The sequence below is a fragment of the Pteronotus mesoamericanus genome, unplaced genomic scaffold (genome assembly GCF_021234165.1).
Source record: "Pteronotus mesoamericanus isolate MK-2021 breed Mesoamerican mustached bat unplaced genomic scaffold, CSHL_Meso_final contig_256, whole genome shotgun sequence".
Lineage (NCBI taxonomy): Eukaryota > Metazoa > Chordata > Mammalia > Chiroptera > Mormoopidae > Pteronotus > Pteronotus mesoamericanus.
This window is the reverse complement of record NW_026555108.1, coordinates 2,809,969-2,830,089: the sequence shown is the minus strand read 5'-3', so window position 1 is coordinate 2,830,089 and position 20,121 is coordinate 2,809,969. Positions and strand designations below refer to the sequence as shown.

At 39.2% G+C, this 20,121-nt stretch overlaps 1 protein-coding gene across 1 annotated transcript in view; it reads left to right on the top strand.

The window, feature by feature from the left end:
* OPHN1 (oligophrenin 1) overlaps window positions 1–20,121 on the top strand; it is a 279,618-nt gene that overhangs the window by 210,068 nt on the left and 49,429 nt on the right. The window contains exon 19 of the mRNA XM_054574254.1: window positions 2,749–2,908. Coding sequence (XP_054430229.1) covers window positions 2,749–2,908 — 160 coding nt within the window. The remainder of the gene's footprint in view (window positions 1–2,748; window positions 2,909–20,121) is intronic.

The window sequence follows — 20,121 nt, the reverse complement described above, 5'->3', positions numbered from 1 at the left end:
TGCAGGTCAATGTCAGATCCTTCCGGTGACTGCCCCTGGGCTATCTGTCAGGAGCCGCTCTTGTTAGCTGTGCTGGCCCTGGGTGTGCATGTGAGGGCCCAGCTGTGTACTGGGGACCATCTGCCAACAGTACCAGGCCTGAGGCATATCATCAAAAGTCCCACAGCACCTCAAGTCCTTCATCCACCTGCCAGCTGTCCATTAACCTCAGCCCCTGAAATAACCTCATGCAGTACATAATTTGTATGAGGTAGGTTATCAAGTGAGTTACCATATAACAGCAAGTGGTGTTCATCAGTTTAATACAGATTCAGGCTGCATCAGTGCTGGGTCTGAGGCCACTCACAAATTCTCATGGTATGCTGAGGTCAGCCACCACCTACTTGGGTCCTGTTGACCTATGTGCTGGGGTGTAGTCTAAGGGAGCCATCAGGGTTGACCCAGTAGAGTTCAGTAGCTTACAGCAGACTAAGGTTTGGCCTGTGGAGCAAGAGCTCTGCACAAGAAGATGGCCCTTGCCCTAAAGCCATACAACTCAGCCTCTCCCTGTGTGTCCCTGGCACACACACCCCTCCCCCTGAGCTCACCTATAGTTCCTCAAGAGATTTTTAAAGAAAGACAGCAACACAGGCTGAGGCAGGCTGTCACTGGTAGAGCCCAGAGCTGTGTGTGACCTGGGTATAGGGCAGAGCCTCTGGGAGTCATCAGGATGGGACTAGAGTAGCTCCCCAGACTAATGCCCTATGGAGCGAGGGTCAACCCAGAAATGATAGCATCTGTGGGTGATGAGGGAGAGGGACCCAACACGTGGACTTTGGTGGCTGTCTCTCCAGCCCCCTTCTTGAAGCCACACAACTCAGTCTCACCCTGTATGATGCTGGCAACTTCCCAGGCACTGTCAGTTCACCATAGCGATGGTGAGTGCCAGTTAATGAAATATTCTGTGCTGTCCCTTTTAGTGGATACCTGGGTTTCCAACAGCCTTCTGTCTCACCCCAGCAGATTTAATCACTGCTTATTTTCACAGGCGGTTGTTATGTGGGCTCCTCTTCTAATCACTGGTGCTCCAGACTGGGGAGCCTGGAGTGGGGTTGGGAAACCTTGCTCCTCAGAGGAGACCTCTGCAGCTGAGATATCCCTTTGGATTCTCTGGTGCCACACATGGATGAAGGGCCAGTCCATTTTGCATCTCCAACCCTCCTACCAGTTTCTTTGTGGTCTTCTGTGTATCCTTAATCTTGCAACTTCTGTTCAGCTAGTGTTCAGAAGATTATACACGTTGATTGTTCTGTAATTTAATTGTAATTTTGATGTGGTCATGGGAGATTAGTGCAACTTCTACCTACTCTGCCATCTTGGATCTCTCTTGATCTGGATGGGTTTTGAAAATTAGTGTTTGTCATGGGTTATCTTATCTCCTAACCTCCCTACCCTCACAGCTATTTTGACCAAAGGACAGCACATCTTTCAGTTTGATGCCTCCAGTACTATTGAAAGAGCAGTAGAGACACTCAGGTCCATTAAAAATAATTAATTGGTACCTGCTGTGTGCAAGACACACATACTTGGAAGTTGTTTACCACCAAGTAGGAAAGGCAGGCAATAAACAAAATTGCAATATACTCTGTTTTCCAATGCTGTCTTTCGATCAAGATGAGGACAGTGGGCTGGAAATGGCTTGAAGGAGATACCAGGTATCTCCTTCAAGTGAATCTCAATGGATAAATACACATTCTTTAGGTCTAGGAGAAGGGGACCATTCTAAGCAGAGGGAATGGTATAAGCAAGGATACGGAAGTTGAAACAACATGGTTTAGCCAGATAATCTGACCTAAGCAATGTAGTATTTCAAATGCCCATGGTCAGCAGTGCCTAAGATGGAGATCCCTGGAGAGGTAATAATAAGAACAGATACTTCTAATGGATTATTTCCAGGCTACCATGCTAAAGCCATTTAGGTCTATTCAACAACTCTCTGAGGTAGGTACTAGTTTTGCAAGTGGAAAAACAGAAGCCCAGAGAGTTTAGGTCACTAACAGTCACTGTTGCACAGCTTATGAGTCACCCATATCAGCTTCAGAGCCTGTTACAGAATGCCTTAATTCCTACTTTCACAAGTTTGTCCTGTCCTGTAAGAAAACAGGACAGCAATAAACAGAATTGAGCCAAGGAGGTAACTAGGGATCAGAAAATTTGGGGTTAAAAAAGTCTCTATTGTAATTAGGCTGTTTGTAACTTCAGGCAAATGTTTTTCCTTCTTTGGACCTCTTTTCATCTGTAAAATGAGGACAATGATAAAGGGCTCAGGTTAAGGATCCCTTTCAGCTATGTGAATTTTTTGTTTCTCTAACTCAGGGTAGGGAAGGGCCTGGATTCCCAACTGATGAGACTGGTATGCACTTTCTCTATCTACTTTTTTCTTCTTTATGTACACACTATACCTCTTGCCTGAAATGCCATATTGCTTCCCTTCTTTCTTTCCAAATACTCTCTAACTATAGCCCCACAACTTAACGTCTCTTAACTTCTACAGTGCTACTAAGTTAGCTGTGTCTCACTTTGGCCCCTCATTATATACTGCCTTGTATTCTTTGCTAGTTGTTTCCATTTTAATGTTTTCTTCCCATTTTGGGCCTCTTCTTTTCTTCTATGTTTTATTTTCACTTAGCCCCAATGTCAACTAACAGTCTTGCTTACATAGGAGTCTTGGAGAAAATCTTGTTAATCATTTTCTTTCTCTTTTGGCAGTGTATGTGAGCACAGCAAAGAGAATCTTATGACTCCTTCCAACATGGGGGTGATCTTTGGTCCCACGCTGATGAGAGCGCAAGAGGACACTGTGGCTGCCATGATGAACATCAAATTCCAGAACATTGTGGTAGAAATCCTAATTGAGCACTTTGTCAAGGTATGTATTTCCTGTCCTCACCATCACTTCTCCAAACATGTAATACTTTTCCTTAGCCACCTTGTAGAGTGTGTCTCCCTTCCTGGCTCAAGTTGATAATGGAAGGAAATTCCATTATGGCCCAATGACATTTAATAGCATTTCTGCCCCTGTGAAATTCATTTATTCAGCAAATATTGCTTGATTATGTAACTATTTCATTATTGGATACCATGCTAGGTAGTATAGAGAAGAAAAATATCACTATTTACATTTATACTTAAAGTAATTATTGATAGGTGTGTGGTTATTACCATTTTATTTTTCATATTTTTAATTTTCTTCTTGTTCTTCATCTTTACCTCCTCCTCCCCTTCTCCTCCCCTTCCTCCTTCTTCTCCTCCTCCTCCTCCTCCTCTTCCTCCTCCGTTCCTCTTTCTTCTTGTCTTTTTAACATTTCTTACAATACTGGTTTGGGGGTGATAAACTTCATTAGCTTTTTCATGTCTGGGAAGCTCTTCTTCTACCTTTCAATTATAAATGGTAGCCTTGCTGGTTAGAGTAATCTTGGTTGTAGGTCCCTGCTTTTCATCACTTTGAATATTTTGTGCCAATCCATTCTGGCCTGCAAAGTTTCTGTTGACAGTTCATCTACTCTTACTCTAAATTCATTGAGCAATATTATAACTAGTACTTTGAACTCTGTATCTGGTAGATTGCTTGCCTCCATTTTGTTTAGTTCTTTTTCTGGAATTTTGTCTTGTTCTTTCATTTGGACCTGTTTCTTTGTCTACTCATTTAGGCTGCCTCCCTGTGTTTCTACATGTTAGATAGATCTGCTACGTCTCCCAGTCTTGGCAGGGTGACATTATATAGTAGGTGTCCTGTGGGACCCAGTTGTGCAGTATCCTGGGTCACCTTAGCTGGGTACTTAAGGGGTATCCTTTTTGTGGGTTGTTTGTGCCCTCCTGTTGTAGTTGGGCCTTGATTGCTGTTGGCATATCACTGGGTGGAATTAACCCTCAAGCTAACTGGCTGTGACTACAGAGGATGAGTTACCATATGGGGGCAGACTCCAAGGCGTGGGATTTGCTTTAGTGGTCCTCTGGTGCCTGCTGAGTCTGCCTTTTGGGTGTGCCATTTGTGGAGCTAATTGGGTGGTGCTCTGATATGTTCTGAAGCCAGTCACTGGGTGTGTTGGCTCTTGGGCCTCTTGGGAGGGGCAATAGTGCAGGCCTAGGTCAGCTCCTGCCTGTGCTGGGCCCATGTCCACATAGTAGGAGCTACAAAGTGATCTATGGTAGCAGCTGCCTGTTCTGGGCTTGGAGACACCTGAAAGTGGTTATGGTGTGAACTGAGGCCAGTTGTCACTACTTCCATGCTTGTAGCGGCTTAATAAGAGGTACAGGGCATGCTGAGTCGAGCCACTGCTTGTTTGGGGTATGCGGACCTTTCAGAGATTTGAGGGAATTCTGTAGTGTAGCCCCAGGCAAGCCTCTTATGAATAACAGATACTGGAAGAGGTTCAGGCTTGTGTGTCAGATAGATGGAGTGGATTTTCAGGGTATCACCAGGGTGGGGTGAGTTTGATGGAGACTCAGATTTGGCACCTGTATGCAGCCTGGATTAGGGGGAGGGCTCAGCAAAGGGAAAATGGCGCCTGCCTGCCAGTTCTATTGTGGGAAGGCTCAACAAAAACCACAGTGGCAGAGAGCAGCCTCTTCAGTCCTGACCTGAAGCCAGACAGTTTAGTTCTTCTCCATATGTGTCTGGCACTTTTTGAGCTGCTTCCTCAGGGCTAAAACTTAGAGCGAGTGTGTCTGTCAGCAAGTAATGCCATGCATGCACCCTTTAAGAGGACCATCTGGGATTCCAGAAGCCTCCCATCTCTCCCGGAGGGAATCCTCACAGATTTTCACTGTAAGATGTTGGGAGTCTTCCTCCTGGTATTGGTGCTCCAGGCTGGTGAGCCTGATGTGGGGCTGGGACCTGTCCCTGCTCTGGGTGATCCTCCACAGCTGAGATAACCATCCTACTTCCTAATTGCCACACATAGTTGTAGAACTAGCCTGTTTTGCATCTCTGTCCCTTCTACCAGTCTTGATATATATATTTTTTAATGTGCTTAGCTGTAAGAGTTCTGTTCAGCTACTCTTCAGGTGATTTTTAAGGGTGGTTCTATATTTTGGTCATATTTTTGATGTGGTTGCAGGAGGAGACAAACATAACATTTACCCTACTCCACCATCTTGGCAGAAGTCAGTGGTTTTGCAATTTTAAATACAATAGCCAGGAAGGCCTCATTATTAAAGACTACCTTTGAGCAGAGAACCATAGGAGATAAAAGAGTGGTTCATTCAGATAACTGGTGGGAAAGCATTCTAGGCTGAGCAGATGTTAAATACAAAGTCCCTGAGGCAGAATTGTGCTATCATCATGTTCAAAGTGGCCGGATTGGCTAGAATAGATTAAGCAAAAGAAGAAAGAGAAGATGGTTTAAGAAAGGAAATAGAAAGAGCAAGCAAAGTAGATACTATAGTGCTTTAGAACCCATTGGAAGGACTTTGACTTTGTTATCTGTGTAAGATAGAAGGGAGATTTTGACCAGAGAAGTGATATTATTAGTCTTAGGTTTAACAGGACAATTCTGGCTACTGTGTGGAGAATAGCTGTAGGGGAACAACGGTAGAAACAGGGAGACTAATTATGAGTCTCTTCTAATAATGCAATCAAGAAATGATAGTACCTTGGATGAGGGTGGTAACAGTAAAGATAGAAGTCAGATTCTAAATGTATTTTGGAGGCAGAGCCAATAGATTTGCCGACAAATCATATGTGGAGTGCGGGAAAAAAGAGAAGATCCATGGCTGGCTTCCAGGTTTGATTTTTGGTTTTGTTTTTTAATATATTTTATTGATTATGCTGTTACAGTTTTTTCCTCCTTTTTTATTCCTCTCTACCCTACACTACCCCCCTGCAATCCCACCCCCCCTAGTTCATGTCCATGGGTCATACATATAAGTTATTTGGCTTCTCCATTTCCTATACTATTCTTAACCTTCCTCTGCCTATTTTGTACCTACTATTTATGTTGCTTATTCCCTGTTCCTTTCCCCCCATTCTTCCCCACTCCCTCCCCTCTGTTTTACTATTCATAATTTTTGATCTTCTTTTTCTTAGATAAGTCCCTTTAACATTTCATATAATAAGGACTTGGGGATGATGAACTCCTTTAACTTTGCCCGATCTGGGAGGCACTTTATCTGCCCTTCCATTCTAAGTGATAGCTTTTCTGGGTAGAGTCATCTTGGATGGAGGTCCTTGCCTTTCATGACTTTGAAAGCTTCTTGTCAGCCCCTTCTTGCCCGCAAGGCTTCTTTTGAGAAATCAGTTGAGAGCCTTATGGGAACTCCTTTGTAGGTATCTGTCTCCTTTTCTCTTGCTGCTTTTAATGTTCTCTTCTCTTTAATCTTGGGTAACTTAATTAGGATGTGCCTTGGTGCGTGCTTCCTTGGGTCCAACTTCTTTGGGACTCTCTGAGCTTCCTGAATCTCCTGGAAGTCTATTTCCTTGGACAGATTGGGGAAATTTTCCTTCATTATTTTTTCAAACAAGTTTTCAATTTCTTGCTCTTCATCTTCTCCTTCTGGAACCCCTATGATTTGGATGTTGGATTGTTTAAAGTTGTCCCAGAGGTTCCTAAGCCTCTCTTAATTTTTTTTGAATTCTTGTTTCTTCATTCTGTTCTGGTTGAATGTTTATCTCTTCCCTCTGCTCCAAATCACTGGTTTGAGTCCCGCTTTCCTTCCCTTTACTGTTGGTTCTCAGGATATTTTCACTTTATTTCACTTTGCATAGCCTTTGCTTTTTCCTCCATTTTGCAATCATACTCAGCCAATTCAGTGATTATCCAGATTACCAGTGTTTTGAACTCTGCATCTGATGGGTTGGCTATCTGTTCATCACTTAGTTCCATTTTTGGAGCTTTGATCTGTTCTTTCATTTAGGCCATATTTCTTTGTCTCTGTGTGCATTGGAAATCACTGGAAGGGGCAGAGCCTTAGGTATTAGACAGGGTGGGGCAACCCAGGTCGTGAGTTGTGACACTGTCTGTGGGGGAGGGTTCCAAGTAGGAACAATGCTGCTTGCTCAGCTCTCCACCGGGTTTCAGTCACTTCTCCCACTACCCACAAGCAAATTGGGCTGTTCTGATGCTGATTCTCAGGTGGGTGGGTTTGTATATGTTCTAGGACTCTGTGGGTCTCTCCAACAGACTCTTCTGTGAGGCTGGGAGTTTCTCCTGCTGCCGCAACCCCCACAGGTTTTTACCTCCACAGGTTTTGAGGCTTTCTTTTCTTGCACTGGAACCGCGGTCTGTCTTGCTCCCCAGCTGTTCCTCTGGTTTATCTACACACAAATGGGGGACCATCTGGTCCTCTACCTGTCGCCTTGCTCTGCGTCCTCTCTGCCCCAGCTGCCCATCTCTGCCACTCCTATGGGTCTGGTTGAATGTTTTTTCTTTAGTTCTTTGGTTGTTGGATTTCCATAGAGTTTGATTTTCTGGCAGTTCTCGTTATTTTTTGTTCTTAAATTGGTTATTGTCCTTCTTTTGGTTGTTCGAGGAGGGAAAGCGTATCTACCTATGCCTCCATCTTGGCTGGCCCCACCCAGGTTTTTTTTTAAAAACCTGAACAATTGGAAGGATGAAGTTGCCATTTACTAAGATGGATAAAACTGGAGGGGGACAGATTTGAAAGTAAACAGCAAGAGTTAAGTTGGGGACAAATTAAGATAGATTTTCGTATGAGACACCTGAGGTCAGAGAAGAGAGCAGGAATAGAAAAATAGAATTGGCCTTCAATAGGAGAGAAGGGGTGGTTAAAATCATGTGAATGAATAGTCTGTTATGAATTACTTGCAGCAAGATAATAAATGTTAGACCAAGGATTGACATCTAGGGAGTGCCAATATTTGAAGGGCCAATAGGAGAGACTACAAAACGTATTGGGAAAGAATGGTCAGTGATGGGAAAACTAACTAGAAGGTAGGGGAGACCTAGCTTCCTGGAAAGAGAGTTTTAGAGGGAAAGAGTGGACAGTACTTTCAGTTTCCCAAGTTAAGTCATGTAGTATAAGCCCTGAAAAGTATCTGCTGCTTTAAGTGTTTTTAAATTTGTAAAATATAAGTGGTACATGTACATGTATATTGTAAAAATTTCAAGCCATAGAGAAAATATAGAATGAAAAACAATTCTACCCTTTACCTATGCTCAACCCCTAGTTAAAATTCTTAATCAATAATTTCTTGTTTCTCATTTTAACAAAGAAAAAAATGGCATATATACACATACACATGCATTAATACATTTGATTGATTTTAATATGAACATATTATTCCTCTACTGCCTACAGCTAAAAACCCTGGACATTAATTATAAGAGTACCAGATGAGCTAGCCTGGCACCTGTAGGACATTATTTATAAAAGCAACACAAGAAAACTCTGAAATATGGAGGGAAGAAAGCAGACCAGACTGGCTAGGGACCTTGTAACCCGAGCAGTGACATGGCCATGAGTCACTTGTTATTTGTTTTTGCCTCAGATCTCCCAGATTGTGTAGTCTGGAAGCTGCCAACCTAAGAAAACCAACAGATGCAGTCTAAAATGTTCCCGGCAAAAGCCTACTCTCTTTAGCCAAAGAACCTGGAAAGGAACAGCATAAAACAGAAAAATGTTAGATAATAAACTCTACTCCAGTAAAACATCACAGACAGAAATGCAGGTCCACCCCCACCCCTGCCTGCAAAGGCTGAGCGAAGAGCCTAGATTTCTACCTTTCCCAGTCTGTAACAAGGTAGCTGACCTCCCCTCCCTCTACCTCATGTGGTGGTATCAAGAAGGATAAGTGGGACACTAGACTTTCTTCCACACCTGGTGGTAATGAGATAATCTCTACCATTCCCTATGTTGTCATTGGTGACCACATGAAGCACCCAGACTCCCATCCCCATATAAGCACTGAAGTAGTGTCAGAGGAGGCCTGTTAACAATACGTGACTTTTACCACCACTCAGTTGTAATGCAACTACCGCTCTTGGGTGTCAGTGGGGAGGAGACCATATAGGGAACAATAATGAGATACCCCTCCCCTCCAGCCAGAGTGGTATCATCAATGGCCTTGTGAGAAGCCTAAACTCTTACTCCTACCTAATAGGAACAAGGAGTCTTTCCCTTCCTTTGGGATATCAAGGGAGGCCAAGCAGAAAACCTGGACTTAGACCCCACCCTGGTTGTGCTCATCCTCTTCTGTGGGGTCAGGATCTGAGGAGGCTTGTTATAACACAAGGTATAGTAAGCATAAGACTCTCATAATACACAAATTAACAGGTTTCATTTGGAAACCATTTATCATACCAAGAACCAGGAAGATGTCAACATGAATGAGAAAAGCCCATCAACAGCAACACCAAGATGACACAGATGTTAATTCCATGACAAGAATTTTAAAGTAGCCATCATAAAAATATTTTAATGAGCAATTAGGGCTACATTTGAAACAAGTGAAAAAAAGTAAAATCTCAGCAAAGTAATAGAAAGTGTCTGCAAAGAAATGCAAAGACTTAGCAAAGAAATAAAAGATAAAAAGAACCAAGTGAAAATTCTAGAACTGTAAAATGCAATAAGTGAAAATTTAAAATGCAGTGGATGTGCTTAACAATAGAATGGAGAGGACAGGAGAAGGAAAGTGAACTTTAAGAATGAAAGAAATTATGCAATCCAAACAACAGAAGACTAAGAGAATTTGTTACTAGCTACCTATCCTAAAGGAAGTTCTCTACACAGAAATGACACAATAAAAGAAGGAATCATGGAATATCAGGGAGCAACAAGGAATAAAAGAAAGAGCAGAATTATAGGTAAATTCAATAGACTTTCCTTCTCATGAGTGGACTGTTTTGCCATGGGGAGATTAGAAAGGTGGTCCTTTCTCCTTACATGGGAGAGGGAGGGGTGTTGGTCCACTTGGCAGAGCAATGATGAAATCCCCTGGGGTGTCTGATGCTGTAACTTCCAGACTTAATCAGGCTTATTGTTCAAATTAGCTCCCTAGTTGATTTGGCTTTTTAATGCCTGATTCCCTTTGCTCTTTTCCTATATTACTATCTAGCTACCAATGCTAACACAAGGAGTAGAAAAGATATTCCACAGAAGTGGAAATCAAGACGGCAGCAGTAGCTATACTTACCACACAAAATAGAAATTTAGCTCTAAATGGTAAAATACAAAGGTGGTCATTACATTATAATGCGATCAATTTACCAAGAGTACATAGCAATCATAAGTATATGTGTACCAAACCGCAGCACACTTAAACATATTAAGCAGACACTAACAGATCTGAAGAGAGAATGACAAAAATATAATATCAGGGGACTTCGATACTTCTCTTTCAACAATAGATGTATCATCCAGACAAAATCAACATGGAAATGGTAGACCTGTGCTACGCTTTGAACTAAATAAAACTAACAGCCATATACAGGACATTTCTTCCAATAGCAGCAGAATTTACATTCTTCTCAAGCACACAGGCAATATTCCTTAGTATAGATCATATGATGGGTCACAAAAGAAGTCCTAGCAAATTTTAGAAGATCAAAACCACACTAAGTATCTTTTTCAACCACAATGGTATGAAATTTGAAAGTAATAACAAGAAGAAAGCTGGGAAATTTACAAAAACATGGAGACTAAACAACATACTATTGAATGACTAATAGGTCAAGGAGGAAATCAAAAGACGATTCCAATAATATATTGAAAAAAAGAAAATGGAAGCATAGAAGCACATTGAAAGGATTAGTTTACATGATCAAGTGGGATTTATCCCTGTGATCCATGGATGAGTCCATATATGGGAAATAATAAATGCGATACACCACATTAAAAAGAAAAATTAAAATTATATGATCATCTCAAAGAGGTAAGAAAGAGATTTCGACAAAATTCAACATACTTGCATGATAAAAACCACTCAACAAATTAAGTATAGAAGGAACATACCCCACCCCCCATACCCCTGGGAACATACCCCAGGATAATAATAATATTATTATTATCGTTAATAATAAACGATATATATGACAAACTGACAGCCAGAACCATGTGCAATAGTGACAGTTTGAAAGCCTTTCCTGTAAGATAAGGACCAGGTCAAGGGTGCCCACTCTCACCACTCTTATTCAACGTGATACTGGAAGTCCTAGCCACAACAATCATAAGGAAAAGAAATTAAAGCTACCCAGATAGGAAAGGAAGGAGTAAAATTGTCTTAGTTTGCAGATGATATGATCTTACATTTAGAAAATTCTAAAGACTCCACCAAAAAACTGCTAGAACTAATAAACAAATTCAGTCAAGTTGCAGGATACAAAATCAACATCATGACTACTGTTTGTTCCTGTACACAAACAACAGAACAATACTCCTCTAGGTCCATTCATGTTGTCTCAAATGGCAAGATTTTATTCTTTTTTTTTATGGCTGAGTAAACAAACTGATGGTTGCCATATGGGAGGGGTGGAGGCATGAGTGAAATAGTGAAAGCAATTAAAAATTACAAATTACCAGTTGTAAAAAATAGTCATTGGGAGACACAGTACTGCCTAAGGAATGTTGTACTAACTATGTGTGATGCCAGATGGGTACTAGGCTTATTGGAGCGATCACTTCATAAGGTATATTGATGTCTAATCACTATGTTGTACCCCTGAAACTAACATATTTTATGTCAACTACATTTGAAAAATAAATTAAGACAAAGAAAATCACACAATGTAATTACCATAATAACGGGCAAAATCACACGAACATCAATTTATGCAGGCTAAATATTTGAAAATATCAGCGTAAATTTATTTAAAAAAACTCAGCAAACTAGGAATAGGGGCTAATGGCCTCAATTTGGTAACAAATATATACAAATAAATCCCTATAGCTAACATCATATTTAATGGTGGAATATTGAATGCTTTCCCTTTACAGTTGAGAATAATGCAATAATGCTCTCACTACTGCTATTCAGTATGGTAATGGAATTTCTACCCAGTGCAATTTGGTAAGAAAAGGAAATAAGACACCATATGGTCAGAAAGGATCAAAATCCCAAGGAGTCTTTAAAAAAATACTCAAACCAATAAGGGAGTTTATCAATGTTATAGGATACAAGGCCAACATGGGAAAATCAATTGTATTTTTATATACTAGCAATGAATGTGAGGAAAATGAAATTAAAAATGCAAGTACCATTTACATTCTCCCAAAACAAGTGACATGCTTAGGTATAAGTCTAATGAAACGTTTATAGGATTTATATGCTGTAAATTACAGAATGCTGATGAAAGAAGTCAAAGAAAACACAGGTAAATTGAGAGACATTCTGTGCTCATGGAATAGAAGGTGTCATAGTAAAAATGTCAATTCTTTCCAACTTGGTATATAAGTTTAAGACAATTAATATCAAAATCCCAACAAGATTTTTTTTTGTACAGACAAGATTATACTAAAATGTATATAGACACATAAAAGAGCTAGAAGAGCTAACACAATTTAAAAAATACAGAATAAACTGTGAGGCATCGAACATGTTGTTTACTGTATTAATATTAATGCTTCAGTAATCAAGACAGTTTGAGATTGGCAGATGGACAAATATATGGATTCATGGAAGAGAATACACACATAACTTCACAAAGTATGGCCAAATTGTTTTTGACAAAGGTACTGAAGCATTTCAGATAGCCTTTTGCCAGAGCAATTGCATATCTATAGGCAACAAAAGTGAACTTCAACCTAAACCTCACATCACATACAAAACTTAACACGAAATGATTATACATTTAAATGCAAAGCTATAAAATTTTTAGATGATAACATGGGAGAAAATCTGCAGGACCTTTTGAAAAGTCTTGTTTAAGAGTTTTTAGATAGGACACTGAAAGCACACACCATTACAGAAATCAATTAATAAATTAGACCTCGTCAAAATTAAAAACTTGTGCTCTGTGAATGACCCTATTAAAAATATGAAAAAAACCCAAGCCTGCCAATTTTGAGAAAATATTTGCAAATCACATATCTGATAAAGGACTCATATATAGAATATATATATGTATATATGTGTGTGTATATATATATATATATATATATATATATATATAAAGAATTCTCAAAACTCAACAGTAAAAAAAAATCAAACAATCCCATTTGAAAATGAGCAAAAGACATGAAAAGGATGTATCGATGATAAATAACCATATAAAGAGATGTTCCAGATCACTGGCCATTAGGGAAATGGTAATTAAGACCACAATGAGCTATCACTATATACCTAGTAGAATAATTAAACTTAAATAGTGATAATACCAAATGGTGACCACAGTACACAGAAATTGAATCTCCTATAAGCTTTGGTGGAGACATAAAATGTTGCAGTTACTCTGGAAAAAAATGTTGAATATCTTTTAAAAAAATAACATGTATTTACTATACAACCCATTATTTACACTTCTGGGCATTTATCCAGAGAATGAAAACATGTCCACACAAAACCGCTACAAGTATGTTCATAGCAGCTTTATTTGTAATAGACAAAAACTGGATGCAAACCAGATGTCCTTCAATGGGTGAATGGTTAAACAAATTGCAGTAATTCATACCATGGATTACTACTCAGTAATATAAAAGAATGAAATATTGATATACACAACAACTTGGATGGGTTTCAAGGGCATCCTACTGAGTAAAAAAGCCTATTTCAAAGGTTACATACTGTATACTTCCTTTTGTTTATATGTTCTCTCTACTGCAATCCTCGCTTTTTTCTGAGCCTTCACTAGCAGGATCAATTCTGCTAACAGCCTGTTCAAGGCATTCTAGGCTGTTTTGATGAAGCTCCTGCAAATTCTGCCAGCATCTGCTCATTGCCCAATTACAAAGCCACTTCTACAATATTTTAAAAATCCTTACTTCCAAAATTTTAAAGTATTTCTTACAACAGCATAGCATTTTCAGATACCAAAATTTATATTTCTATCACTGCTATAACAAATTACCATAAACTTTGTGGCTTAAGCATAACAAACATATTTTCTTAACAGTCATGAAGGTCAGGCATATAAAGTTGGTTGGCAGGTTGCATCCCTTTTTCTAGCCCCTTTCTAGCTTCTAGAAGCCCCCTGAATTCCTTGGTTTGTGGGCCCTTCCCCCAAAGCATAGCACCTTCAAAACAACCTCAATCTCTCTCCCCCTTTCCTCCCCCCTCTTTCTCCCCCCTCCCTTTCCCCTCTTTCTCCCCCACCTTTGCTTCTATCATCACATTCCCCTGTCTCTCTGAACCTCCTGCCTCCCTCTTATAAGGACTCTTGTGGTTATATTGGGCCCACCTAGATAATTCAAGATAATCTTCCCATCTCAAAATTTTTACCTTAATCATATCTGTAAAATCTCATTTGTCATGTAGGTAACATAATATCAGGTTCTATGGATTATGGACATTGTGGGTATCATTCTGAAGGGTATTATTATTTTCAAGAGTATCAGTACTCTTGAAAAGTGCTATTGTTGTAAAAGACAAAGAAATATTGAGGAACTATCACATTCTGGAGGAGACTACAGTGGCATGACAACTTGTCATATGGGACCCTGGATTGTACCCTAGACCATAAAAAAGGGCATTCATTTGATAAATTAATGGATAACTATTAATTTGTGGATTAATGGATAAAATTTGACCCAAACCTATAGATTAGCTAATATTACTGTGCCCATGTTAATTTCTTGGTTTTAGTGATTGCACTGTGGTTGTAAGATGCTAACATAAGGGGAATCTGGATGAATATTATTCAGAAACACTGTACTATTTTTCAGTTTTTCTTTAAGCCTAAAATTATTTCAAAATAAAAAGTTAAAAAAAGTTTTATTGATGGATACTGGCACCATCAGTATCTGGCCCATTTTCTCACATCTTCAGTAAACTGAGTATTACCAAATGTTTTAATGTTATCCAGCTGGTAAGTAAATATCTCATTGTTTTCAAGTACATTTTAAATTATTAATTAAAAATTAGTAATGAAATTGGATATCTTTCCACACACTTTTGGTTGTTATATCAGTTTTCTGGGGGGTGCAATAACAAAATGCTGTGTACTTGGTAACTTAAACCTTAGACATTTATTTTCTCATAGTTCTGAAGGCTGGAAGCCCAAAATCAAGGTGCTAATCAAGTCAGGGCTGCTTTTTCCCGAGGCCTCTCTCCTTGGCTTGAAGATGCTTGCATTCTTTCTGTGTCCTCATATAGTCTTTTCTCCATGCGTGTGCTTCCCTAGTGTCTCATCTTACAAGGATACAAGTCATATTGGATTAAACTCCACATTTATGAACTCATTTAACCGTTATTACCTTCCAAAGGTCCTACCTCTGAGTACAGTCACATGGCAAGTAAAGTCCAAAATATGAATTCCAGGGGGACACATTATAGTTCATAACAGCTGACCATTTCAGATGAGAGATGGGGGTGGCAGATTGTTTGTATTGAGTTGACATTTGAATGTGTGCCTATTATTGTTGTGTACCCATTTAATCTTCGGTTTCTTAAAACTCCACTGGGGGATAGTAGTTACCTCTGTGTGGAGAAAGGGGGTGCACTTAGTGAAAGTTAATGATCTTAAAGCAAGTGGTGGTTACACTTACACAGGAATTTTTGTTATAACATTTTAATCTCTCATTTATCTGAAATATTTCATAATAAATTATTTAAAAATAATCTAATGGGAGGTAAGGAAATGGGCATCAAGTAGCCTGGCTGAAAGGAAAAGACAAATTGGAGGCAATGGCTAGAGAGACATTGATTCAAGGGAGACTCTTTTTATGGCTGGGAAACTTGTGCATGTTTATAAACCACGGGGAATAGAACTGGTGTGGAGGAAGAGATTGAAGATCCAAGTGAGAGATGATATCTCATTGTGATTTTAATTTGCATTTCTCTAATGATTAGTGATGTCGATCATGTTTTCATATGTCTACTGGCCACCTCTTTGTCCTCTCACCTGCCAATGTGGCTATCATTAATAAATCAACAAACAACAAGTATTGGTGAGGAGGTGGAGAAAAGGGAAGCCTCATGTACTATTGGTGGTATTGCAAATTGGTACCACCACTGTGGAGGTTCCTCAAAATTTTAAAAATAGAACTACCACATGACTCAATGATCCCACTTCTGGCTATATATCAGAGGAAATGCAAAACACTAATTTGAAAAGATATATACATCCCTATGTTTATTGCAGCATTATTTACAATAGTCAAGATATGGAAGCAACCCAAGTGCTCATTGGTAGATGAATGGATGAAGATGTAGTACATATATACAATGGAATATTACTCGGCCATAAAAAGGAATGAAATCTTACATTTGTGACAGGATGTATGTATGTAGTGGGTATTATCCTAAGTAAAATAAGGCCAAGACATTCTCATGTGGTTTCATTTGTATGTGGGATCTAATGAACAAAATAAATGAACAAACAAAACAGAAACAGGCTCACAGATACAGAGAACAAACTGATGGTTGCCAGATGGGATGGGGGTGAAGGGTTGGGTGAAAAAGGTGAAGGGATTAAGAAATACAACTTGGTAGTTACAGAACAGTGATGGGGATGTAAAGTGCAGCATAGGGAATATATTCAGTAGTATTGTAATAACTATGTATGGTGCCAGGTGGGTACTAGACTTATCAAGGGGATCAATCACTTCATCAGTTAAATAAATATCTAATCACTGTGCTGTACAACTAAAACTGATATAATATTGTATGTCAACTGTAATTGAAAAAACAAGATCCAAGTGAGAGAGAGGGTAATTGATGGAGGGATGTTCCTGAGGAGCTTTGAGTAGATGACCTCCAGATTACTTGAGGAAAGATTGGCACTGGATGGCCTTTTATGGAAGGAGGAGGGAGAAATAGGAATAGATGCATGTGAGTTTGCCAGTTGAGGGCATGAGGAAGCAGTGTTTGTGAAAATTGAGGAAGATTATGATTCCTGCACTTTATTTTCTCAAGTAGAATTAAACTTATTTTATCTGCTGAGAGTAAGGGAAATGCTAATAGGGCTGGAGGCATGAGGAGAATAAGAGAAGCTTTAGAATAGTCTAGGAAAGGAATGGAGAGAGAGCTGACAAGGGACATTTTAAAGTGTTGTTATTAAAGGAAAGTGTAAACCATAAATCTAGAGTGGCACCATCCCTGGTGAGGCTTCACATCCCACAACACTGCTAAAAAGCCAGTATATAGAGTTAGAAAAGACTAATTATATGTTGCTTTCAGCATTGGGGTTTTTAGGGAATTGCAGAAAATGAACAGGGACCAAAAATGCTCAGTGTGTTGGTAGTTGTTTATTGTCTGTTCTTTAGGCCAAACTGATAAAGAGGGGAAGGAACCGCAGGAATTGGTAGACTGAGGAAAAAATGGAAGACTCAAGGGTATAGAGGTCTCAGTGTTGAAGACCAGGAATAGGGAGAGTAAAGGCATGAGATTTCTAGAAGGATAGGAAGTTATCAGAGTTCGAGACTAGTATTTTGACCATCAGAGATGAAGCAAATTTCCACATGATGATGAGAAAGTATTAGCTAACACTTAGAAAGCCCGTACTATGTGTCAAACACTGTTTGAAGCTCTTTACACATTTTAGGACATTTACACCTAATTTCACATAAGAAAAGCCAAGGCACTGAGAAGTTGTGACTTGTCCAGGGTCACAGAGAGAGTAAGTATTGAAGCTCAGATTTGGAACCTAGACAGTTTAGATCTGTACTGTACTACCTTGAGATATTTGTTGTGTTCATGAAAATAGGTACCTGAAGGAGAGGTACAGAACATTGGTGATAAGAAGACCAAAGAACTTTGAGGCAAGAATTGCTGAGGGCCATTCACATAGGCTATACTTTTGTGTTAGAGAATATTCTTCTAACCCCAGCACTGGGGTCTCAGATCAGACATCCTGCATCCTTGGTGAGTAGTTTTGGTCTTTGTCCTGAAGGCAGTGGAGAGCCATGGAAGCTTATTGCATGATTCATTGCATTTTAAATGTTCTCATAAATTTACAAGTGGACCCAAGACTAACACGAGCATGCTTAGTCTCCCACCACGAGGCTAACAAAATAATGTTTTTTGTTGTTATAATTTTTAGGGGAAATGCCAACTTTAATTTTACCAGGAAATCCATTTTTCAATGAATAACCTCAATCCCTACCGAGTTCATAAAAGCATGATTCTGCTGTGCTTTTGGCCAGGATATCAAAAGTATAATCAGGGGTGATTTGAAGGGCAATTAAAGTACTGGTTGCCCATTATCCCCATGATCCAACAGGAGATTAATTTTACTACCCAGTGATCAGCTTTTGAGTGAAGTTGTTAGGTCTTTGTATAAATAACCATCAGAAGTGTTAAATAATTAAAGTTCTGACCTTTGTGTGATATCAGAGATGTACTCTGACCATGTTTTCCAAACAAAGACATGGTAACCAAGGATCTTTTCTGATTTATGAATTTATTCATATGAAATATATGGAGGTATGAAATGAATCCCAGGTTATTATACATTTATCAAATTGCTTATTTTGAAAAAGAGCAAAATGATAGGTGTCAAATTCTGGACCTTGTAGTTGTAACCTCATAGGATGGTTGTGGGGATTAAGAGAGATAATATATATGAGAGCTGATGCTGCTCTGCAAGTATCGGGGATTATATGTTCTTGCCAAGTTGTTCAGTTAATGGGATATGATTTTCAGTTGACATATTATAATTTTAGTAATGTGTTTTTTTCCATTTATACTTGCTCTTTAATAGAAAAGGGCTTAAACATACTGGTTTTAAATTTCTGTCATCTGCCCCCACTTCAGCTTCTCTTTTACAAATATCCAGGGTCTGTCAATAAAATTTAAATACTTCACAATAATTGATACTTAAAGGGTTCCATTTCTAAGTCTTTCTTTAAATAATTTTCTTATTTTTTAAAGTATACTTTATTGATTATGCTACTACAGTTGTCCCTTTTTTTTCTCCCCTTTATTCCTCTGTGCCCTGCACCCCGCTCCCACCAGTATTCCCACCCTCCTGCCTTAGTTCATGTCCATGGGTTGTATATATAAATTCTTTAGTTTCTCCATTTCCTATACTGTTCTTAACCTCCTCCTGTCTATTTTGTACCTACCATTTACGCTTCTCGTTCCCTGTACCTTTTCCCCCATTTCCCCCCTCCCCCTCCTCACGGATAACTCTCCATGTGATCTCCCTTTCTGTGATTCTGTTTGTGTTCTACATGTTTGCTTAGTTTGTTTTTCATTTTTTTTTTTAGGTTCAGTTGTTGATAGCTGTGAGTCTGTTGTCATTTTACAGTTTATAATTTTGATCTTCTTCTTTGTCTTAGATAAGTCCCTTTAACATTTCATATAAGGGCCTGGTGACAATGAACTCCTTTAACTTCACCTTGTCTGGGAAGCACTTTGTCTGCCCTTCCGTTCTAAATGAAAGCTTTGCTGGGTAGAGTCATCTTGGATGGAGGTCCTTGCTTTTCATGACTTTGAATACTTCTTGCCAGCCCCTGCTTGCCTGTAAGACTTCTTTAGAGAAATCAGCTGATAGTCTTTGGGAACTCCTTTGTAGATAACTGTCTCCTTTTCTCTTGCTGCTTTTAAGATTCTTTCCTTAGCTTTAATATGGGATAATTTAATTATGGTTATGATGTGCCTTGGTGTGTTCGTCCTTGGGTCCAACATTTTTGGGACTCCTTGAGCTTCCTGGACTTCCTAAAAGTGTTATTTCCTTGGCCACATTGGGGGAAGTTCTCCTTCATTATTTTTTCAAACAAGTTTTCAATTTCTTGCTCTTCCTCTTCTCCTTCTGGCCCCCTGTGATTTGAGTGTTGGAATGTTTAAAATTGTCCCAGAGGTTCCTAAGTGTCTCCTCGTGTTTTTATTTATTTTTATTTTTTTGTCTTGTTTTTTCATTCTGTTCTGGTTGAATGTTTATTTCTTCCTTATGCTTCAAATTGTTGATTTGAATCTCTGTTTCCTTCCCTTCACTCTTGGTTCCCTGTATATTTTTCTTTATTTCACTTTGAATGGCCTTCACTTTTTCCTCTATTTCTGTGACCATACTCAACCATTTCTGTGAGCAT